Below are 24,674 nucleotides of genomic sequence, written 5' to 3'. Positions count from 1 at the left end.
TCATCTAAAATAATAATTTAGGTTTAAGGGTCAAAGGAACATGATGATGTCCAGGAGCCATGATGTAATCCAGTCGATTTTTCAGATTTTCTTATAATTGGGTGTTAAGTCATGAAGAAACTTGGTATGGAGCAACTAAGTATGTGACAGAGCTTTTTCACATAAGTCCTACTTTAATCAAGTCTTCTCTATAGACGGTGAAAAGAAGTGGGATGTTATATTTTATCATTCCATCCCATGATGAGCACTAATTAGAGGACCAAATCCAGGTCACAGTTACACCCTTCCCCTACCCTGTGGAGGTAACTTCTTCCTCTGGTGATATACTTCACCGTATTACAAACTATTATTTCTAAAATGGTGATTCTGGTAGAAGAATGACCGTAGCTGGTAATGAGGACAACCGACTAAGTGTATATTTGTGAACCAGTTTCAAGCTAACTCAGCAGGAAGCAGTGAAAGTTATTGATTTGCAAGATGACTATCTTGCCTTTTTTTCCAGAATGCAGATGGTGAGGAGGCACTGTTGAGTAGCAGCTTTGATATTTATCATCGTCACGGGAATAGTTCTGTCTCTAATGACATTGTACATGTGTAGTTTCCTTAGAAGCTTAAACTTGTGGTGTCATGGAAAGAGAGCTTGATGTAATAGGTTGCAATTCAAAAACCTGTCACAGGAAATAATTTTTCCTTTCTGGGCGGCTGGACTTCTCTTATCTATAACAATTCTTTGTTTCTTTCTAAAACTTGTTCCAAGTTTTCAGTAAGGGTGATTAGGAAATTGAGTTTTTTGGTTCTACTATATCTCAGTTGGCTTCTGCACCAATGGCACAAAGAACAAGGCTGCTAGAAAGGTGAGAAGGGGGGACTGAGGAGAACAAAGTTCCCCTGTAGGTATTGCCTTCCGTATCTTCTACATCCTTAGCCCGACTCTTTTCCAAATTCTGCCTTACTCAAACTTTAATCTTGTACCTAGTATTCCCAGTGTGAGAGTGCTTAGGAATAGGAGGGGTGGTATCCTGTAGTCAGTCCTGTAATCACATTTATAAAGTGCCTACTATGTGCCAGGCACTGAGATAAGCACTGGGGTTAAAAAAGAGGCAAAAGATAGTCTCTGTTCCCAAGGAGTTCATAATCTAATGAAGGGGGAAAAAAACAAGAAAAAAACAAATATGCACAATCAATCCTTATACAGGATAAATAGGAAATAACAGAAGGAAGGCACTAGAATTAAAAAGTAATGAGAGAGGCTGTAGTGAATTCTATAAATCCAACCACTGTTATGTCTTTATGATCATAAATGGCTATATTCCCGACAGATAAAGTTACTGGCTTCAGGAGAAAGACTCTCTTGATTCACAGCTGTCTAGGTTTAGGTGGTCTTTTTGCATGTCCTTTTAAGATAAATTCTGGGAACACAAGTTCCACTTAGAATTGGTTCTGTAAAAACAAAACAAAACAAGACAAAACAAAAAAAACCAGTTCTCCGTAGGAGAAAGGTTCCTCCTTTCATGAATATCTTTCAAAGGAAAGTGTTTTTGCAATTTCAACCTCACCAATTTACAGAATAAAAACTTGGTGCCTGGGAAAGCAGGGTACTAATTAATATGTGTGCTTTCTGATCCCTCAGGGTTACACAGATGAACCTGTCTCCAAGATATTGTGCCATGTGGAAGATGGAACTATTGTGCAGCTAGATCGATGGAATCTCCACGTAGAAAGAAACCCTGATTTACCCCCTGAAGAACTTGAAGATGGTGTATGCAAGGTTAGAGGGATCTTTCTTTAGGAGAGGACCTTAAAACATCAACCTGAATTATAGGAAACAGGTCCTTCATTTCCTGGTAGAGGAATCTCGCTGTGACTCCTTTTTGAGGGATTAAGGAGTATCATCTCAGTTGAGGGCTCAGTATGATAGAATAATAGCCTTATCAAATACTTATTCCTCTTAGACTTAGAAATGATTAAATTCCATAGTCATTTCCAAAGGTCAGCCAATTCATCCTCTTTCCCTTCTAGGCAGAATTGCATAATAATATTATGAGACATGTTTATCAAATTTCTGATCCCTCAAGGTTATCTTTATCCCCATGTCCAGGATATTGATATCCAGATTTGTGATCTGTAGCTAGAAAGACAACTACTCTTAACCTCATTCAATATCTTATGATCAGGAAGGTCTTCCTTATGACCAGACTAAATACAGCTTACATCAGAGTTAGTCCATTTTCACCACCTGCTTTGTCTTCACTGGAAATATGGGATACCTAATCACAGTCTTTCTTCAGGCTTAACTTTTGAGCTGGCATTTTAGGAATGACAAAACAAGGTACATTTTCTAAAATCTCACAGAGCTAAGCTTGAAACAGTAAGTGAATTGGTTCTAAGTTCTAGCCTTAATTTCAAATATACACAGTAGACTTCTGAATATGTAAATACTCAATTATTTTCCTCCTTTTCCCCTTTACTTTGTAGGGATATATACACATATACATATAAACATACACATATAAATATACACATATGTTTACATATATATGTATACATACATGTATATGTACACATACATATACACGAGTATATCTATATAACTGTACATAATGCAGTTCACTCACCATCATTGACTTGTACATTTTGACTTACTCCTTTAGTAGTAGAGATAGGGATACATCTATATTCTCTTACCTGGTCTTTTTCTACCACTGCCTTTGCCTGTGGTACTCATTCATTCATGGTGTGCATTCATTAGATGAAAGATTGTGGTTAGAGATGTTGTTTGATTCATGGAATAGCTAACTTGTCCATATTGTGTGGGTGAAGGAGAAGAAATATGTATTTATAGAGCACCTATTGTGTCCAGCACTGTGCTAAGTGCTTTACAAGGTAAGGGATGTTATTATCACTTATTTTACATTTGGGGAAACTGATATAGACAGAGGTTTAGCCAATTGCTCAGAATCAAACAGCTAGTAAATGTCTGAGGCTGAATTTGAACTCGGGTCTTTCTGATTCCAGGCCAGCCCTCTATTTACTGTTCAACTTAGTTGCTCCCAAGCTTGATCTGTAAATCTGGCCTAGATTCCTATTCAGAAACATCTATTTTCTTTTGTTCAGAGAAATCAAGGGGATTTTTTTTTTTTTGCCTTGTCCTCATCATTCATCCACTTATCCCATGAACTAAAAGTTGAAAGATTTCCTCTGTTTCACAGTAGACCATCTGAACAGTCAGCAGTAGTAGAATGGTGCTGTTAAAATAGGAAACATCTCTTTGGACACCATGAAATTAGTGCTAATTATAAAGCATGTGACTAGAAAGAGCAGGACCCAAACTAAAATAAGCAAGCCATGTGGCCACCGTGAGGCAGTCTGTCTCCTACACATGGTATTGGTCAGACTATTATTAGACTATCTCATTCAGCTCTGGTCTCTACAGTCTGAAAAATTGGAAGCCCCCTTAATGGCAAGAGAAACACCAAATCAGAGGATTTTTTGAAAAATGAGATTTTTGGAAGAAAGTCGAAAGGAATTTGGACTTTTTTTTTAGCTTAGAGAAGCTAAAGAGTAATTTAATAAATGTACCACAAGCCTATTATTTAGAAAATGGTGGCTGGATTTTCTCTTTAGCTTATTTGCAGTGAACATTAAGAAAAGAAAGTTGTATGATGAACTTTAGAAGGTTTAGAAGGATTATGTTTTCACTACAGGCAAGATAGCTTTACTAGGGTTTTTTTTTATATATATGCATATATATGTACATATATATGCATATATATACATATATATATAGATAGATAGATAGATAGATAGATAGATAGATAGATACATGGCAGTTGGGGTTAAGTGACCTCCCTAGAGTCACACAGCTAGTGAGTGTTATGTGTCCGAGGTTGGATCTGAACTTAGATCCTCCAGGGCTGGTGCTCTATCCACTGCACCACCTAGCTACCCCACCTCCCCCCCACCTTTTTTTTAACTATGTTGTTTTTACATAGTTTGGGTATTTTGTGAAAGTCATCTTTTGCATATAAGTTGAGCAGCAAATTCAGTTTCTATTTTAGTTCAGCGGTTTCTGGGTTTCTATTATTCTCTGAGACAACATTTCATGGTTCTCTCTTGTCCATTCCTAAGGATCAGTTTACCTGTTGAGTGAGAGTTGGTCCTTATCTATCAGTCTATCCTGTTAATTTTGCCTTTTCAATCCAATTCTGTAAATATATTCTAAGTGTTCACTATAATCAAGATATTCTACCACAGGGGAAAATTAGTTCCTGCCCTCAGGGTGTTTGCATTCTACTTTAAGTTATTTCATCTATACAGCCCATCATGGTTACCCAATAAGTCTCTACTTTTAAGTCAAAAAGGAAGACTTCTTCTATAATAAAAAATTCTTTCTCTTTGACCTTTAACCAAATGGAAAATTTTGGTGGTTATGGTGAAAGTGAGACACTGCAATAATTTCCTAGATATGGTATTTTTAATATCAAATGGCCTACTATGTGCTTTGCACACATTTGTTGAATTGATAAGAAAGAGGCACAATCCTGCTTCAGCAGAGAGATAATGTGATTACCCTCCCCAAGCTAAGAGGAATTAGCTCATTCGATTGTCATTTAACATGTCTTTTATGCTGGTGTTATGATCAAAAGAGTGAGTCCATGAGAGATCTGTTACCCATTAGCCATTTGCCATGCACTTTTCTAATTTTACTTGACTTTAGTGACAAGAGAAATATTATCTCAGCAGTTATGTTTTGCTGTTAACAACGTGAAGCCCGTTTCAGTGCAGCGTGTCTGGTTATTTTTCCTTTTGCTCTATCCAGGAAAAAAAGCTAAGTCTGGCCTTTAGAATTCTAGAATGTTAGAGATGGAAAGGCCCTGGCCATTATAGTCTAGTTCAGTTTACTGATTTGTCAGGCTAAGGCCCAGGGCTGGGGGGTGGGAGGTAGGGTGTAAAATGACCAATGCTCTTTTTATTCTGCCACACTTTTGGCAGTCGATCAATCAACCATTGGGGTAGCTATCAGAGAGAACCCACATAAAGTAGGGAAGTGATATTTTTTTCATGGGTTAATGATGTGGTAATTCAGATTATGGGGCATGGTTTGAATAAGCGAAATGTTCAAATTAGAATTTTTCTTTTTGAAAATATAGATTATCATTACTTTTAAGTGTAGTGACTTTGGATTAACAGTTTAAATATGTTTCCAAGTACAGGCCCTACCGTAAGTACTTACTGAAGAGATATAGTTCATTTTAAATGAGCTCCTTCTGCATGCCAAATGTTCTAATGCTTTTTTTCTCTGAAGGAGATATTTTATGCATATGTGCACACACATATCCCCAGTGCTTAGCACACTGCCTGGCACGTAATAAATACTTATGGACTGACTGATACATAGATACACATACATTTGCTAAGCAAATTCAGTTTAAACAAAGCACAAAGAAAAATTTTAAATTTTTTCAGGTCCTGTCATCACAGAATCCAGACCAGTGGATTCTGCATTTGGTATTTGCATTTTGTTATTGGTTTTGTTGCACTTCTGTTTGTTAGTTATGATTCCTTTCCTTGAACCTTTCTAGAGGAGTTCCTGATCTTAAATTCATTGTCCTTTCCCCTTATTTTTGGAACTTCAGTTGGGAGGGGTAAACCAAGGACCAGTCACACCTGGCATCATAGACTGTCTTTTCCTTTTCACTTTTGTCAGTCAACTTTACATGGATCTCTATTTGTCATTACAGCTTCCCCTCAATGTTTTCAATAATTACTTCAGCCTTGGATTTGATGCTCATGTTACACTGGAATTCCATGAATCCCGAGGTGAGAAACATCTTTTGCCCTTATACTAGGGTAGAACGAACTGGCAAGTAATTTGACTGTTTCAGCAAGGGTTAAGCTTGTTATCGCCATTCTTTTGTTGGAGACCTGAGATGAAATATAAGTACAGAACAGACAGGGTTAGATATTGATAATCCATATTTATATAGAACATTCATGAGACTGTTGGAATGCCTCCTTCCTTCTCCCCAAAGCTCCCTTTAGGTCCCTCCCTCATATTGGGCAATACAAAAGGGACTGGATATTGAAATAAGAAGGAAGAAAGCATTTGAAGGAAGGAGGATGGTTTACAAATGCCCAGAATGATTTGAAATAGACAAATTTGACTCCAATATTTCTTTCCCCATTATCCACAACATAACCAATCACATGGATTAGGATGATGGTTATGATGCTAAGGTGGTTGGTCCAACTTCTACATGTTTCTGATTTGAGAACCAAGAGGAAAAACAAAAATAGTCCATAAGCAAAACATTTCCTTTATTGCTTTTAAATCTCAAAACTGCACTAAGACTTTTGGGACATGTTGTGTCATGTGTGTATGTTGGGAACACTGTAGTGTGATTTTAGTTTTTATTCCTTTGAATTCCTTCAAATTTTGTTTCATTTGAATTCTTTTGATTGTGTTCTAAAATAATTTCTAGGAAGTAGTTTTGTGTGAAGACATTTTGCAACAGTTGTATTGAGGGCTTGCTTGTTACTGACACCCACCTCATTTTCCTGTCATCAGGGATAAGACTCTGTTAAAAATAAGTAGCCATAGGCATTGTAATATTCTCTCAAGTATTCCTGGTAAGTAACTGAGTATAGCTTTCATATTGGAGCCTGAATATTTTTTTGTTCAGTTGTGTTCAACTCTTCATGACCCCATTTGAGGTTTTCTTGGGAAAATACTTGGAGTGGTTTGTCATTTCCTTCTCTAGCTCATTTTATAGATAAGGAAATTGAGGCAAACAGGGTTAAGTGACTTGCCCAGGATCTCACAGCTAGTAAGTGTCTGAATCTGTATTTTGAACTCAGGTTTTCCTGACTCCAAGCTCTATTTACTGTGCCACCCAGCAGCATATTGAAAAACTTAATGTCTATCCTTCTCCTAGGTTTCATACAAAGACTGACCCATATTTAAACAAACAAATCAATTTTTAATAGAAGCCTGTTATACTTCTGATAGTGTGAGACCTATACATTTTTCATAGTGAGATTATAACCACATTGATTTATCTGAGATAAGATATTTGGTGATCTACAGTAACTATTGAAAACATGTCGCTCACCAGCACTACTGTTTGTTGTTCAAAGATTTAAAGTGATATTCATAGTCAATAGCCACAGTCTAGTTGTTAGCAGTAGACAGATATGCGTTTTAGTTATATCTTGATGCAGCATAGCATTGGAAGGAGAAGGAGTCTAGATGAAAACACTCATTGGGAATTTTGCCTCAGAGTGTTTCATATGGGCCCCAGCAGCAAGATGGGGCAGATAAGTGGTTCAGTGGATAGAGTGCCAAGACTGAAGTCAGGAAGATTCATCATCCTGAGTTCAAATCTGGCCTGAGATGCCTATTAGCTGTGTGACCCTGGGCAAGTCACTTAACCCTGTTTGCCTCAGTTTCCTCATCTGTAAAATGAACTGGAGAAGGAAATATCAAACCACTCCAGTATCTGTGCCAAGAAAACCCCAAATGGGGTCACAAAGAGTCAGATATGACTGAAAAAACGACTGAACTCTGAGCAGCAAGATGGTCAATTTTTGAGTTCTGATGACTTGAAACTGGCCTTTTATCATTCTGCAGAGGAAGGTATAGAGCAGTATGAATATGACAAAGTTTGGAGAGTGGCCTCCTAGTTGACTTACCGACGCATCATAATTCCACCTTTTGAGTGTGAATATTTTTTGACTTACTGGCTAGTCATCTCCTTAATCAGACGTCTTGGGTGTATTCTTGTATTTCATTTCCTTTGTGAGGGTAAATTTTGAGAGGTCCACAAACCATGTCAATCTGGGTCTCTGAGAGTGAGCTGAAAATGTAATTGCTAGGAAAAATGTGTCTTTGAAACATTTTGTTCTCAGATTTGTCAATAGGCAACATGTTTAATGTATTCTAATCTGAAATCCTTTCATACTACTTGGGAGTAAAACATCTAGAAGTAATTACTTCCCCCAAGGACAGAATTCTGAGGGGGAGGAGGCAGTATTTAGATTCAATGACTTCCTTTCCTTTCCTTTTCATATGTTTTATGACATTATCTACCTCACTAAATGTTAAAGAAGTAGGTTGATAGTAATTCAGAACCTTGTGGAGGGACTAGAGCGACATCCATATCATATAGTAAATGTTTTATGGTCAGGTTAGAAGTATTTTATTTTTACTTGACTTCGTCCAAACTCATTAACAACTGATGATCCCGGGTGCATTTTAATTGTGGATGCCCAGCCATATTGAAGGACCTTCCAGGGCAGTTGTTTAGGATTATAGTCTGTGCTTGTTGGAGTCCCTGTTTTGTAGAATTCTCATTAGGTAAAAATTGTGGAATGGCAGGCACCTTATTTCAGTAGTATCCCAGTTATGATATCAGCTGAAATTGAACTTATGGAAAGTCTTCAGGAAGTTCTATGTGGTTTTGATTGATTGTGAATCTGAGCAAAAGAAAAAAAAAGAGAGCTATGGATTTGGAATTTCTAGTGGCTTATATTTGGGCTTTTTAGGACAAAGCAAAAGCTTCAAGCCTTTCAGAGACTACTCAATTTTTGTAATAGTTTTCTTCCGTAAGAGGCAATCATTCTAAGCTACTTGATCATTTATTTGAAAAGGAGAATTTTCTGACCTTAGACTCAGCAGCATGAGCTTTCCAGAATGCTAAATGGTTTTTGAATAGTGCATTAAGATGGACATAAAACATTTTTATAAAATCAGTGCTGCAGCTTGTCATGCTGTAATTCTGCTTAGACCCAAAGTATCAGATGGCATTGAGCCACCCATTGCTTATAATTCACGACTAAAAACATTTACAGAGCAGAATTAATATTTAAATTGATGAAGACATCTTTCTTATTATTGTAGGAGTAAAGAAAATTCACAACTTCTGATATGAGGGTTCGTAACCTTTTTTGGGGGGGTCATGGACTCCCTTGACAATCTTGTAAAGCTTATGGACCCCTTAAAATAGTGATTTGTTGTACACATTCATAATGAAAGGAAATGCTAAATTTTAGTTAGAAGATAGTGAAAAATAAAGATGCAAGATTTTTCCCCATCCAACTTCCCAGACCCCTTGAAATCAGACCTCATGGTTAAGAGCTCATGCTGTAGAGTCATATAATGTCAGAATAATGTTGGAGAGAACCTCAAATGTTATCTCATATGATCTGTAATTAAGCAGGAATCCCCTTTTATAATATTCACAAATAGCCATCCAGCCTCACCTGAAGACTTCCAGTGGTAGGAAACTCGCTGTCACCTGAGGAAGCCCATTCCATATTTGTGCAGCTCTAGTTATTGTGAAGTATTTCCATATTGAACTGAAATCGATGTCTTTGCAACTGACACCCAATGCTCCTAGCTCTGACCTCTGAGACCAAGAGAAATGCATCTAAATCCTAATCTAGAAATAATTGATGACAGCTCTCACATTCACCTTGAAAGTCGTTTCTTCTCTGGGCTCCACATCCTCAGTTCTTTCAACTAATATTCTGATTAAATTGCTTTAAATCCCATCACCCAACATCTTATTCAACCTCCTGTCACTTCACACCAGCTTTTATCATTGTCCTTGCTAAAATGTGATGCCTGGAATTAATGCAGAATTTTTGATATAATCTTACCAAGGACAGATACAAGCAGATCTATCACCTCTCATTCTGGACATCCAACTTCTATTATTAGTCTAAAATTGCATTATTTTTTTTGTCAGACTTTTAACTCATAAACCCTCAAGTGATTTTTAAAGAATTCTTGTCTAGCCATGTCTTCCTCATCCTATACTTGTTCTTTTGATTTTTTTTTAACCCAAGTGTAGGATTTTCCATTTTTTTTCTGTCAAATTTCATGTTATTACATTTGCCCCATCACTGTAGCCTCTCCAGACTTTCCTGGATGGCCCAAACTTACCTTCTCAGCTTTATTACACATTACCTCCCTTCTTGTGGCCTGAGGTCGAGCCGGGCTGACCTTGTTCCTCAGACGTGACATCCCATCTCCCATCTCTCTACTTAATATATGCTTGTTGATTGAAAGTTACTGTCAGTTATAATCACTATATTAGAAGTTTTGTATTGGACAGTGATTTATATAACAAGATAGAGATGTGTCATTGAAGAAAAGTTTTTATAAACTACATTATTGAAATCATTGCAGCATATAATTATGATAACTATAAACAAACAAGCACTACAGAGTTGTCTCTATGTTATCCTAGCTGGTGTAGAACTTGTAATGATGTTGCAGTGATCTGACAAAAATGTCTGCTTCCATAGTTGAAGAAATTGTTGTGGTCTATGGTAACTCTCGTGTAGTTTACCATTTCTTATGTACTGTTACAGTTTTGTGTTTTGTTTTATTTTTGAACCAGTCCAAATGATTTCATTGATATAATAATAATAATAATAGTTAATATTTATATATATAATTTAGTATGTGCTAGGCATTGTGTTAAGTGCTTAACAATTATTATCTCCTTTGCTCTTCACAACAACCCTGGAAGGGAGATGCTATTATTATCCCCATTTTACAGAAGAGGAAACTGAGATAAACAGGTTAAGTGACTTGTCCAGGGTCATACATCTGGTGAGTATGTGAAGGTGTATTTGAACTCTGGTCTCCCTGACTTCTGGCCTGGTGCTCTCACCTGTCTGCCTTTTAGGAAACTCTTCATGAGGAAATGATACCAGTGCAGATTGGCACTTGCTCTAGAGAGCTACCAAGGGCATCATGTTGTTAAAGGATTTGTCCTTGGGTACACAGCCAGCATGTGACAGAGTTGAGCTTGAGTATAGATCTTTGTGACACCTAGGTTAGCTATATATTACAGTAGGCTGCTTCTCTTGCCTGTCATTTACTATTTCTTAACAGAAAGAAGAAAGTGGATATTAACATGATCTGGAATCAACATTTTCCTACTGGATTTACTCTGAATGATGTTTTCATTTATATTATTTTAGCATCTAGGTAGTACAGTAAATACAGTGATGGGCCTGAAGTCAGGAAGACTCCTCTTCATGAACTCAAATCTGACCTCAGACACTTACTAGCTGTGTGACCCTGGGCAAGTCACTTAACCCTCTTGGCCTCAGTTTCCTTATCTGTAAAATGAGCTGGAGAAGGAAATGGCAAACCACTCCAGTATCTTTGCCAAGAAACCCCAGATGGGGTCATGAAGAGTCAGACACGTCTGAAAACGACTGAACACCAACATACATTGTTCTGTTAGTACTTCTTCATTCTTTTCTCCTTGTATGTATATCTGCCCAAGTCTATAATGGATCCTACTGGGAATAGTTCTGAAGCAAAAGTTCAGTGGTATTGAAGGTCCTCTAGTCCTTTGAGTCTTTACTCAAAGTTAATACGACCCAGTCAGTAAAAACACAGTCATGTTTGGCTACATAGACAGTTAAAGAATTTGAAGACTTTCAGACACTTGAGTTCAAGGATCAGCTGTTCCAAATACAGTCTGCAAAGAAAACTTCTCAGAGCAAGCAGCAGTATTAGAATCCAAAGATCTTGAGCTCTGAAGAGGCCTCCCTGGAAAGCAGGAATAAAGTGAGGTCTAATGTTAACTTTGTTAGAGTGCATGACATCGTTGGAACCAATCCTCACGGTCCTGTTATTGAGGTAAACAGAGCTGTTATGAGCACAGCACATGAGGCTAGGAGGAGAGACAGGCATTATGAAGTCCCAGAGTAGCATTTGCAAGGAGCCTGCTAACTGGAAATAAGACTAGGATATATCAGGAAAGCAAGTTGGTGCAAACGGGAGGCTTAACTAGTCCTGGCTTCTTGACAAGTGTAAGCCCAAGAGAATGGGGAGATATTCCATTCCAAGCTGGCTAATACCTTGTTCCTTTCTTAAGAGATGCCAGGTTGGTTTTTTTTTTCTTCTGTCCAGACTTGTGATGTCATTGGTTTCAGAAATACCTAGTAAGTATAATACCTAGTAAATACCTAGTAAGTAAGTACTTACCTAGTAAGTACCTCTACCAATGCAGATCAGCAATTATTCTGCACCTGATAGTTTTGGAGACTCCACTCGGGGTACTGAGAGGCTGATTTACCCAGGTGTATCAGAGGTAGGTATGAACTTCCCAGGTTGACTTTCTATTCATAATATTGGGATACTAGCTTAAATTAAGATATTCAAACTCTCATGACCTACTTATCATGTTGAGGCATTAAGATTAATCAGATTTTGACATGAATGGAAGATTTCTTCTTTTTGATCATCTTTTTGTGGTTATAGAGCTGGAAGGAGTCTTAGAGGCCATCTAATTCACCCTCTCCCACCTTGCCCCCATTTTCCAGATGGGGAAATTGAAATTCAGGGAAATGAAATGATTTGTCTATGTTTATACTTGGCAAGTGGCAGATTTGAACTCAGGCTCCATAGCTGCAAGTTCAGTGCTCTTTCTAGCCCACCAGGTTGTCTCTCTCCTCAGAAGCCTCTGGTTTTCTCACATTCTTAATGAAAATTCCAAATCTCTCAACAACACATTTCAGATACCATGATCTTTACTAGCATTTGGAAGCTTCAAGGTAGAGATCCTGGCATGCCAAAGCCTGGGAAACGTCTGACAAAAGGACTTTGTTACAGCTATGGAAGAAATCCAGGAAAAGAATGAATTAAAATACCAATGAATGCCAAATGGTACCCCTGTAAGATTGTTTATTGCTAAGTAATATGAGCTGGCTGGTTTAGGAATCCGAAAATACCTGGATTCAAATCCTCCCTGTGACACTTACTGGCTGTGTAACCTTATGCAAGTCACTGAACCTCTATGGACCTCCAGCAATCCCCCAGGACTTAGTGGATCTATGTCAATGGATGGAGTTCTCACACTGGACTTTCCCCACCTGTGATGAAGTTGTAGGTGTTTTGTAATTCACGTAATGTGAAACTAAACTGATGATATTTTTCAATATATGATTTATATCCCAGTATTCCCTAAGGTGGTAATAAAGTTGAGTGGTGTACTTTATTTTGTTCTGTGTGTGCTAGATGGCTGTGCATCAAGAGAAGTGACTAGAAAGTAGTACTGCTGAGGAGGTAGATGTGAGAGTGACAATTTTAACCCAGAGATGGGTTTTGTTTTTTACTCTAATTTTAACAGTATAAACAAGTTTAGCTAACTGTGAACAGTGTAATTGGGGAATTATCCTATTTTGCAGCAGCAAAAATAGGGCTATTCAATTTACTTCTGGTAATGAGGAAATAGACTTTTAAAATTCAAAACCAAGAAGAGCTGGACTTGAACCCAGATCTTCGAATCTTTTTTTCCCTCCTCTTTTCTTTCTTTTTTTTTTGAGGCAATCAGGGTTAAGTGTCTCGCCCAAGGTCGCAGGACTATTAAGTATCTGAGCTAGATTTGAACTCAGGTCCTTCTGACTTCAGGGACAGTGCTCTATCCATTGCACCACTTGGAGCCCCTTTCTTTCTTTCTTTCTTTCTTTCTTTTTTTTAAATTTTTAGGCAATTGGGGTTAAGTGACTTGCCCAGGGTCACACAGCTAGTAAGTGTCAAGTGTTTGGTCTGAGGGCAGATTTGAACTCAGGTCCTTCAGACTTCAGGGCTGGTGCTTTCTCTACTTTGCCACCTAGCTGCCCCTTCCCCTTTTTTCTTATACTTTGTAACAATTTAAGTAGAAAACAAGCAAAGGGAGTATTGCCTTATTTTAAAAGAACAATGAATTCAAAGATGTTAAAAGTTTTGTTTAAACATGAGTGATATGAAGCCAGTGTTTAGCTTTGAGTAGTTTTAATCATGAACCTGAACAGGTTTGAATCAAAGTATAATACCTGTAGGAGAGTGAGCAGATAGTAAGGGATGCTGACCCAAAAAGTACAAAGACCTTGGATTCTGACAAAAATTTTAAATGCAGATGAGTATTGGGGAGATAGGAAAAAATGCTTGAGCAGCTCTGGAAAAAAGTCAAGGTTAAAGTGACCTACCCTCAAATACCTTCCTATTTGTGGCTGGAGGAGACTTACATATTTTGATTCCCTTTGAGAGAGCCACAAGGCAGTGGGACTTGGCAGGGGAATCTTTGCCTACCCTGCTGACCGGAGTGTTGGCAGGCCTCCTTGGCATCTGTAACCAAAAGCCCCAAGGTGGTTTGACAATGTATTTAGAGTGTAAGAGTACACTTTATAAGAACTTCAGCCTGAGTCCAGTTTTCTCATATAATAATTGGACCCAGAAGGCTGAAGTTAATACTCAAAAAAAGTTGGCAGAATGAAGACTCCATCAATTCCACTTTCAGATCCCCTGGAAAATCAGGCAGTTGGTGAAAGACCAGAATAGAAAAAAACTTTGTTTCTGGCAGTTGAATTAGCTGACCAGGGTTTGGTCAAAGGGAGGATCTGGGGAGGCAAATATCTAAAGAAAAGAATTGCTGATCAGAAAGAGCAGAGGAGGAGGTACTTTCAGTAGAGAAAGTACTTCATGTACATTTTATCTCATTTGATCTTTGCAACAAGTCTAGTATTACCTTCATTTCACAAATGAAGATCCTCAAGTCTGGAGAAGTTAGTTTACACAGTGGCTTAGTCCCAGAGTTACTGGGTGTTTGCATTTTCTAATTTTTAAATTTTACACAGAGGGGAAGTCCCAGAGCTGGATTTAAGTCATCATCATTTTGACTTGCATCTCAGTGATTATTTCCACTCACCTAACTAGCACCTTAGTGTGGGACTTTGTCACCTCTTGCCTGAATTATTGAAAAAGTCTCCCAGTAAGTTACCTGCCTCATTTCTCACCTCTCCAGTCCATTATATACAGCACTGCCAAGGTGATTTTCCTTAGGTGCCAAATCTGACTGTCTGACTGTCCTACTCATCCAACTCCAAAGGCTTCTTATTGACTCTTAATAAAATATAAACAGACTCTTCTTTTGGACCCAGAATGCTGAAGTTAATACTTGAAAAGAGATGGCAATTCCACTTTCAGATCCCCTGGAAAATCAGCCAGTAAAGCCCTAAATAACCTAGCTTTAACCTACCTTTCTTTCTTCATTGGACATTACTCCCTGTCCTGGATGTTTTGATCCAGTTTGTCAAGTACAACTCACCATCTCTCATCTTGTTTTTCTTCTGGTCATCACCCGTGCCTGGAATTTACTTCCTCCTTGATGCCACCTCAAAGAATCTCTGTTTTCCTTTAATATGTAGCTCAGACAATATCTTCTACATGAAACCTTTCCTGATCCTTCCAACTAATTGTATCCTTTCCAAAATGAGCTTGTATTTAAAAACTTTGTATATGTGCATAAATATGCATATGTATTTGTAAGCTATATGTTTTTATATATGTATGTTTTTATATAAATGAATGCTTATATGTTTATATGTAAATATATTTATAATTACATATAAATATATTTACAATTACATATGAACATATTTACAATTATATATGTTTACAATTTTATGTGTATATAGAGATGTCTTCTCCATCAGAATATATGAGACTAGATTCATTCATTCTTTGTACTTCTTGTCTCCAGGGCTTAGCACAGTACCTAGTACTTAGTAGGCACTTACTAAATATTTGTGATTGATGGATTGAATGACTCCAGACCAAGAGCCAATTCTGTTAAGCTATGAGGTTTCCCAAACATGGATTTTTTTTGACCCTCATCTGTCATTTATTATATGTAGGTTTTCCAGTCTACTTCTCCAGTGTAGAATGGCCACTTATCTCCAACTTGCAGTCTTAGAGAATTGCCTGAGCCACTGAAAGGTGGTGGTGGTGGTTGTTGTTGGTCCTTCATTTTCAAAGAGGACCAGTGACGTGACAGGGTGATGTCTTGACTTGGGCATGAATTAGATTTAAGTGAGGCAGGGTTGCACAAAGTCCTCTGCTTCCTTTGCTCTAACTGTCCATGGTACTGCCGCCAGTATATGTAAGAGCCAGAAGTTGAACTCAGGTGTTCATAAACTGTCTTGAATTCACATTTGACTGTGTCATTCCTCCAAGTCAAGATGCTTCAGTGCTTCATTATAATCATCTCTAGGAAAAAAATAAAAACTTCTCTCTTTAGTATTTAGTATACTTCAATAGTGTGGCTTCATCCGATCTTTCTAGACTGATGTACACATTAACTGGCCATTCTATGCTCCAGCCCCTTTGTCTAATTGCTCTTCTCTGCTCATGGCACCCCACCTTCTGCCTTTATGCCTTTCCATAGGCTGCCTCCAGTGCATGAGACCAGTGCTCTGTCTCTTTGCATTCCTAACCCCTTCAAGGGTCAGCTCAGAGGTCATCTCCCTTAAGAGGCCTTTCTTGATTCCCCCTTGTTGGTGCTCTTCCAAATCACTTTGCATTTATTCTCTATCTCTGTTTAATTACTTATCTGTCAACATGTGCTATTCTTCCTTTTAGTAGAATGCAAATTCCTTCAAGTCACGGATGATCTTGTTTTTGTCTTTATATTATCAGATACTGGGTCAATGCCTGGCACTTAGTAGGCAATTAATAAATGATTGTTCATTGGTTCCTGCCTCTAAGGGTATCCCTCTAATAATAATAATAGCTAGCATTTATATGGCGCTTTAAGGTGAAAAGTACAAGTATTACCTCATTTTATCCTAAGGATAACCCTAGAAGGTAGATACCATTATTTTCCTCATTTTATAGTTGAGTAAACTGAGGCAGACAGATTAAAAGACATGTGGGGGGGTGTTTCAATTTCCTTTTTGTGTGTTTTTCCCCTATTAGATTGTAAGCTCCTTGTGGGCAGGGACTTGACTTTGTTTTTTGCATTAATATCCCCAGTGCTTAGCATCCCTTGGCACATAATAGGTGCTTAGTAAATGTTTATCGATTGACTGAAACTTCACATATTTTAAGGATATCAATTTGGTAGTTATATATAAGATGGATTTAAAGGAGGGGAAGGTGGAGGCAAGGAGGATACTTAAGAGGCTGAATAGCAGTAGTCTAGGTACAAGAGGATGAAAATCTGAACTAGGGTGGTGACATGGGTAATTGAAAAAGATGAGTATGGAAGACATTTTGAAGGAAGGATCAACTTGGTAACTGGCACTATGTTGGTGATGTGAGGGAGAGAGCTGTCAGGTTTGGCTCTGAGTTTTGAACTTGAGCATTGGAGAGATGTGCCATTGTCAGAAATAGTGAAGTCCCAGAGCTGAAATTGGAAGAAAGATGATTAGTTTTAGATGTACTGCATTTGAGATGATGACATGGTATCTACTTGGAAATTTGGAAGTTAGAAATGTGGGATTGGAGCTCAAGAAAGTCATAAGGGCTAGACCTATAGTCTGGGTAGTCATTTGTGTTGGGGTTACAGTTGAAGCCAGTAGTAGCTGAGAGTGCCAAAGGGGACAATCTGAGCTGCTAATATTGTTCAAGTCTCATTTTGCCAACAGTAGCCAATATAATGTTCTGTTTAAGTTGAAGATTAGTTTCCATAGTGCCTGCTGAAAATTTGTCTCTGTAATGACTATTGAGGAACAGTGATTTGGAAATAGAAATAACAGATTTCAAGCAGTCAGATACCTGGGTGGAAAAATTCATTAAGCTGAATTCTGATTCAGAATGTGTTGCTTGAGGCAGAACTGCACAAATTAGCTGATGTGAAGAAATTGGAGGCTGTGGATAATCTTATTCTGTGAGCTGCCATCACACATACCACCATGCAGAATGTTTGCTGGCCTGTAGTTTCAGTTTGGGGCTCAACTTGTAGATGAGATCCAGTTTTAATTCACTTTTATCTCACACAAGAAAATTTACATGCACAACTGAAAAAAGACAGTGTGAAAGCAGGCATGAAATAGAACTTGGCAAGTTAATTCAATTTCATTCAGCAAATACTTGTGAAGCACCTTCTCTCTCCTCTCTTCCTCCCCCCGCCCAACTTCTCTCTTTCTAAAACATTGTGCTAGACATTGTGGGAAAGTTTAGTTAAGACAGCCATTCCTGTCATGGAAATTAGAGTCTACTAAGAAATATGGCACAAGCACAAATAACTATAATGCAAAATAGTAGACCATAGAGGCATGAGAGAGGTGTAAATAAAGTGACATGGGGGAGAGGCATTGTTACTAAGACGGAAGGGAAGATTCAGGAATTAAGATTTGGACTCTAGAATGTTGATGTTATATGAATTGTTCTTTTAGTTCTACTTCCTTCACTCAGCATCAGCTCATAAAAGTCTTCCCAGGTTTCTTTGAGACTGTCTATTGTATAATTTGTATGGCACAGTAGTATTCTGTTATATTCATATGCTATAATTTGTCCAGCCATTTCACAATTGATGGGCACCCCTTAGGTCTTTGATACTATAAAAGGGCATTTTTGGATGTGGCCAATGCAGGGATTTGTTTTGCTTGACTCTGCATACAAAGGTTTCCTTTCCTATTTAACTTTCTCAGTGGGGTGAAGTTCAAGGGGAGGGAGAGAAAATAAATGCTCATTAATTGAAAAAGAGAAAATGTCATTTGAAAATGAATTGGGCTTAAAGGATAGAGATGTTAAATAGCTGGGGGAGAAAGAGAAGGCCACACCTATTTTATGTTTAAAAAACAACATCAGTAAAGGAAAGGAAGCAAGGAGGTGCAGGGCATATAGAAGGGCTGAATGAATGAATGATAAAATATTTAAGTGCTTAGTAACTGAGGTAAGGATTGGGATGGGAATAAGAGTAAGCTTCCTGTAGGGATTGGCATTTGAACTGAGCTTTGAAGGAATCTAGGGATTTTATGAGGCGGAAGCATATTCTAGAAATGGGGGACATGCCTTTAGAAGTGCATTGAAGCAAGCGATAGACGATTATGTGCCAGGAACAGCAAACAGTCCAGTTTGACTAGAACATCAAGTTCACAGGGAAGGGTATTGTGCAGTAAGCATGGAGATATAGACTGGAGCCAGACTGTGAAGGATTCTGACAGGCAAACAGAGGGGTTTGTATTTTATCCGGCAGGCAAGAGAGAGCGACTGGAATTTCCTGAGCAGAAGAGTGACATTGTCATGCCTAGACTTGGGCATTATCTACATGGAGGCGATAACTGAAACTATTATATTAGTTTAGATGGCCTGGGAAGAAAGTGTAGAGAAAGATGGAAAGAGCGATGGGATTAGAAGCTCTCAGAACATCTACTGCCATCAGTAAGAGGATGGTGAGCCAATGAAGGAGAGAAAATGGTTGGAAAAGAAAGATAAGAACAAGGAGAATGTGATTGATATTTCCAAGGAAAGGAAGGATTGAGGGTCCCAAAGGAGAGGCAGTCACCAATGTCAAAAGTTACATGCAGAGTAGTTAAGGGAGGTAGGTGACTGAAAAAGGTTATTTGATAAAGCAATTATAGAATCATTGGTAAAGCTGGAGAGATCTGTTCCAGAAGTCAGATTGCAAGGGGATGAGGAGGAGAGTAGATGATGAGGCCCCAGGAGGGGCATCACTTTGCAGTAAAGAAGAAAGATGGAATGGGCTCTACATGGGGTAAAAAGGTAAGAGAGAGGATTGTGGAAGACCTGAGCATGTCGGAGGGCAGTTGGGGAAGCTTCAGTGGGAAGGGAGGGACTGGAGGAATATAATAATTTATACTGGGTTTATGTGTACATGAGATAGAGGGGGATTATCGGTAGACCAGAATCCTGGGTGAAGTGGGAGAGGATGATATAAAGAGTGTGTGCAGAAGAATTAACTTTATCAAGGAGTAGGGTATATTTCTCTGAAACCAGAGGGAAGGAAAGAATGGGCAATAATAATTGAGAATGGAGTTGAGGAAGTTCCAATCAGATGTCCTTAATCTTCTCAACAAAGTTAGAGGGCAAACATGGGTGTGGTTAGGTACTTGAAGAAAGAGAAGATTTCAAATTTACTCTGGGGATTGAGATAGGGAGCAAAAAGAAGTACAATTTAACTTCTATGAATTAACAGATTACGAGGACAAGTTTTCATTTATACCTTTATTATCAATTATATTAAGTTGTCTGTAGTCAGTTATATAAATGGGCATTCTATATTTGTTTCTTTGTAGATCATTAATTCTGCATTTTGATGTAATTTAGATCTTCAGTATGAAAAAGTTGTTGGCCTGAGACAGATAGATGATATTTTATAGATGATATGGAGCTCCATTCACTGAGGCAAATCACAGAATTTGTGTGTTAGTGGATAAATCTTAGACAGTTGCCAGAGTTCCGGAGAGATTAAGTGACTTGCCCATGGGTGCACAGCCGGCGAGTGTCAGGGGTAGAATTCGTATCCCAGTTCTAAGAGATCACAGAGTGAGAAGGGACTTTAGGTGTCATCTAGTCTAATCCCCTCATTTTATAGATGAGGAAACTGAGGCGCAGAAAGAGTAAGGACTTGCCAGAGTTTACACAGTTAGTATCTGAGGTGGATTTTGAACCTAAGTCTTTGTGACTCCACCTCCAACACTCTCCCCACTGCTTCCCATTGCCCTTCATCTATACAGGGGATATTCTATTCCCAGGTTCCTTCTGAAGTACATTAAGTTATGTGCGTCATTGAATTTCCAAGAATATTCTGGCTTGCACTATTCTCTGTGTATGTATTTGAGTGATGTACTTGATATGTGTGGTTCCAACGTACAATCTGTTTGTTTTCTTTGCTCATCCTGTGGTCTGTTAGCTGCTTTGTGAATCTTGGCCAGCAGGCCTCCTTTGTCCTGATTTTTATAATATCACAATGTTGGCTAAAAGTGCTAGCACTCAAACACGCTGAGAAGCAAAGCTCCAAAATGTCTGCAAGATTGAAGCAATACATATTTCATATGTGCTTGTGGCTGAGAAGCTTATGCTGTACAGGGTGTTAGTTATGGTGCACAGGGCTCTGGATTGTGGGGATGGGAATGCAGTAGGCAGAAATAAGCCGTACAATCCCCTCTCACAATTGTCCAACACCCTTTTGTCCTCTTCTCCTTGCTAGGGATCCAATTATAAAGGAATGGAGCAGCTACTTGAGGTGTGGCCCAGAAAAGGGGGGGGTCTGTTGCACCCAAGGCCACCTCACTACATTCCGATAGCCAATAAATATTCCTGCCATTGGTGATGGAGGAATGCATGCAATATATGTGAATGTGCATGCCTCTGTACCTATCTCCCAGGGGTCCAGTAGATCCCTAGTAAGTCAACCATTCCTCATTTCCTTTTCCGTTTTCCAGGTCTCACATCATTCAGTATCTTTCCTACCCCTCGGGTCCCATTTGGCTTTTGCTTTTAATTCTGTATTGTGTCTGAGCCCAGGGCCTAGAGGGTGATATTAGAGGTCTGAGTTAAACTTAGGTCAGTAAGTCAGCAGCAAAATTATTTGGGGCTGAGGTATGGGACTTCCTAGAACTCTGCATGCATTCAGTCCCTTCTCTAAATTCTAGATCAAGGAAGGGACCTGGGAGTCACCTTATATCAGCCATATCTGAAGTTAGTGGCAGCTAGGTGGCTCAGTGAATAGAGCACAGGCCTGGAAGTCAGGAAGACTTGAGTTCAAATTTGACCTCACATACTCACAAGCTGTGTGACCCTGGGTGAGTCAGTTAACCCTGTTTGCTTCAGTTTCATCATCTGTAAAATGAGCTGGAGAAGGAAATGGCAAACCTCCCTAGTATCTTTTCCAAGAAAACCCCAAGTGGGGTCATGAAGAGTCAGACATGACTGAGCAACAACAACGTATCTGGGGTCTCTTCAAATACTCCTACTCATCAAGCTTTTTCATTTCAATGAAATGTCATCCGGGCTGGGGATGACTTTTTGCCAGAAGCTTTCATTTTCCAAGTGCAGCTTTCATTTATTTCTTCTTGTTGTTGTTTAAATTCTACCCCTTTGCCCATGGATTTCTTGGAAGCAAGTGAAGTCATGTCAACAAGCTTTTATTAAGAACTTGCTCTATGCCATCACTTTGTTAACCACAGGGGATAAAAAGAAAAACAAAATAGTCGCTGCCTTCAAGGAGCTGCATTCTAATGGGATTGGGGGTGGGGGAGTGGGATACAACATGTAAAAACTAGGTACATGCAAGGTGTGTACAGAGGAGATGATAGCTGATCTCAGAGGGAAGGAAGGTGCTACCAGCTGGAGAGACTGGGATAGACTTCCTGCAGAAGGTGGGATTTGAGCGAGCCAGTTAAACTAAGAGCCAGAGATGAAGGCGGAGACCATACCAGACATGGGGGACAGCTAGTGGAAAGGCAGGGCCATGAGAATTGGAATGTCATGTTCCAGCCACAGCAAATAGGCCAGTGTTTCTATATTAAAGGATGGATGGAGGGAAATAAAATGTAGGAAGCTTGGAAAGATAGGAAGGGGCCAGGCTCTCAAAAGCTTTAAATGTCAGACTGAGGACTTAGATTTGATCCTTGACATAATAGGGAGCCATTGTTGTTTATTGAATAATTGAGAAGAGAAGGGCAGGACATTGTAAGACCTGAGCTTTAGGAAAATCACTTTGGCAGATGAGTGGAGGATGGATTGGAGTGAGGAGAGCTTTGTGGGAGGGAGAACAATTAGGAGGATACTGCATTCATTTAGGTAAGAGGGGATGAGGGCCTGAATTAGAACAGAGGTATCAAACATGGTGGGCAATACCTCCTCAATGTGGTGGAACCAGATTAAAATCTAATTAGCAAATGTGAACAAAATCAAATAAAAACACAATAGAACATAGAAAAGGTTAAGATTTGGTTTTCTATGTCAATTTGCAGCCCATAGGTATCATTCTGTGTGGTTTAGTGGCCCCTATTTCTAGTTGAGTTTGATACCACTAAACTAAAGTCACAGCAATGTGAATGGAGAAAATAAGACATGTAAGAGATGCTGGAAAATTTTTGACAGCTAATTGGAGATGAAGGGTGAGTGAGAATGAGGAGTCAAGAATAGTACTGAGCTTGTGAGCCTAGGTCACTGGGAAGATGGTGGTGTCTTTGACAGGTTCAGAAGAGTGAAGGATCAGGGTGTGGGAATGAGGGGGTGGGTGGGGAATAAATCCTGTTTTGGACATGTTGACTTTAAGCTGCCCAGGGACATACAGTTTGAGGTGTTCAAAGGGCAGTTGGTAATGAGGGACTAGAGGAAAATTGTTCTTTTTGGGAAGTGTATGCTCTTTTCAGGGGCCTTTTTAGCAGCCCCAATAACAATGTAAAAGCTTTCTCAGTCTATAAAGCATGAGGCATTGCATACTCTTGTGTCCTGTTAATAATACGGATAATGGCAATGGACATTAGTAGCCTAAACAAATTCTTTAATAGTATTATGGCTTTTTATTATAATTTCCACCTTTCCCAAGCCTGGAACTAATTTCTTTCAAGCTCTGAACTCTGATTGTTTTCATGACTATCCTAGAATACAATTTAAGAAGTAACTATGTTTACTGGAACCATCCTATTTGGGGAGTTCGCCTCTAAACAGTGACCAAATAAATCCTTGGTCAGTGAGACTGTCAGGCACATGATATAATACTTCTGCATATTTATGTTTATGTCACCTGTCCATTTAGGCTTCTCTGCAGGGTTTATAAGCATGTCTTTTGCTTCTTTTAAAAATCTATTATTTAAATTATTTAGCATTTATTTTCTCCCCTTCTCATCTTCCCCTACAACTAAAAATGAGAAAGAAAAAGGAAACCTTTGTAACAAATAAGCATTGTCAAGGTAAACAGATTCCTACACTGGCAATGACCAAAATGGGTGTCTCATTCTGCATATTTAGTTTATCACCTCTTTTGTCAGGCTGTGAGGAGCAGGCATCATCATCAGTTCTCTTGAATAATTGCATTGATAAGAGTTCTTTAAACTTTCCTAGTTATTCATTTTTATTTATAGTAGCTCTCTTTGTGGAGGTAAAGAACTGGAAACTAAGGGAAGCAGGTTGTCAGTCCTTTGCTTCTTGCCATGTTCTTGGAATGGGTTATATGAGGAGACTAGACTTAGGCTTTCTGTGATCCAGTCCAAAATGTAGGGAAAAAAATGCAGTGAATAGGGAGATGGGCCTCAATAGAGATTGCCTAGCCAGACCTACTAGGGAGGAGATAAGGAAGACAAATCTCTCATTCATCAGAGCTCCTGCATATTATGGGCAAGGTAAATACTGGTGGCATCCATTGGCCCTGCCTTGAAGGTTGGAAAAGCATTTCCTGGAGCTGATGAGTGAGGTTGGGAGCAACAGGGTGTTCCCATGGCTGTACCTTGTGCCCATTTGAAGTGGTCTAGTTACAATGCAGCTTTATTTAGCCTAAAATACATTTCTCTTACAGTGAGCTCCCAACTATCCTGGACTGGTTATCTGTCCACTTAGAGGGATTTCTATTATCAATAACTAATGGCTCTCTTATACCTGGCTCTGTTTCATTCTTAGTGAGTACCAGAAATTCATAATAAGTGTTGCATATTCTTTATCAAATAATAGATTCATAGAATCTTGAATATCTAAGCCTGCAGGACCTTAGAGATCATCTGGTCCCACCTACTTATCTTATAGATGAGAAAACTGAGGCCTAGAAAGGAAAAGTGACTTGTTCAAGGTCATACAAGTAGTAAATGTCAGCACAGGAAATGGAACTCAGGTCTTTGGATTCTTAAGTCCAGTGATCTTTCCAAAGCACCCTGCTTCCTTCCTTCCTTCCTTCCTTCCTTCCTTCCTTCCTTCCTTCCTT

At 38.8% G+C, this 24,674-nt stretch overlaps 1 protein-coding gene across 1 annotated transcript in view; it reads left to right on the top strand.

The window, feature by feature from the left end:
• Positions 1 to 24,674, top strand: part of DGKI (diacylglycerol kinase iota) — a 543,147-nt gene that overhangs the window by 281,175 nt on the left and 237,298 nt on the right. Inside the window, exons 14-15 of the mRNA XM_027842255.1 lie at positions 1,631 to 1,768; positions 5,742 to 5,820. Coding sequence (XP_027698056.1) covers positions 1,631 to 1,768; positions 5,742 to 5,820 — 217 coding nt within the window. The remainder of the gene's footprint in view (positions 1 to 1,630; positions 1,769 to 5,741; positions 5,821 to 24,674) is intronic.

The sequence above is a fragment of the Vombatus ursinus genome, unplaced genomic scaffold (genome assembly GCF_900497805.2).
Source record: "Vombatus ursinus unplaced genomic scaffold, bare-nosed wombat genome assembly UNPS02014870.1, whole genome shotgun sequence".
NCBI lineage: Eukaryota > Metazoa > Chordata > Mammalia > Diprotodontia > Vombatidae > Vombatus > Vombatus ursinus.
The sequence above is the reverse complement of the archived record's forward strand: the minus strand, read 5'-3'. Positions and strand labels throughout refer to the sequence as shown.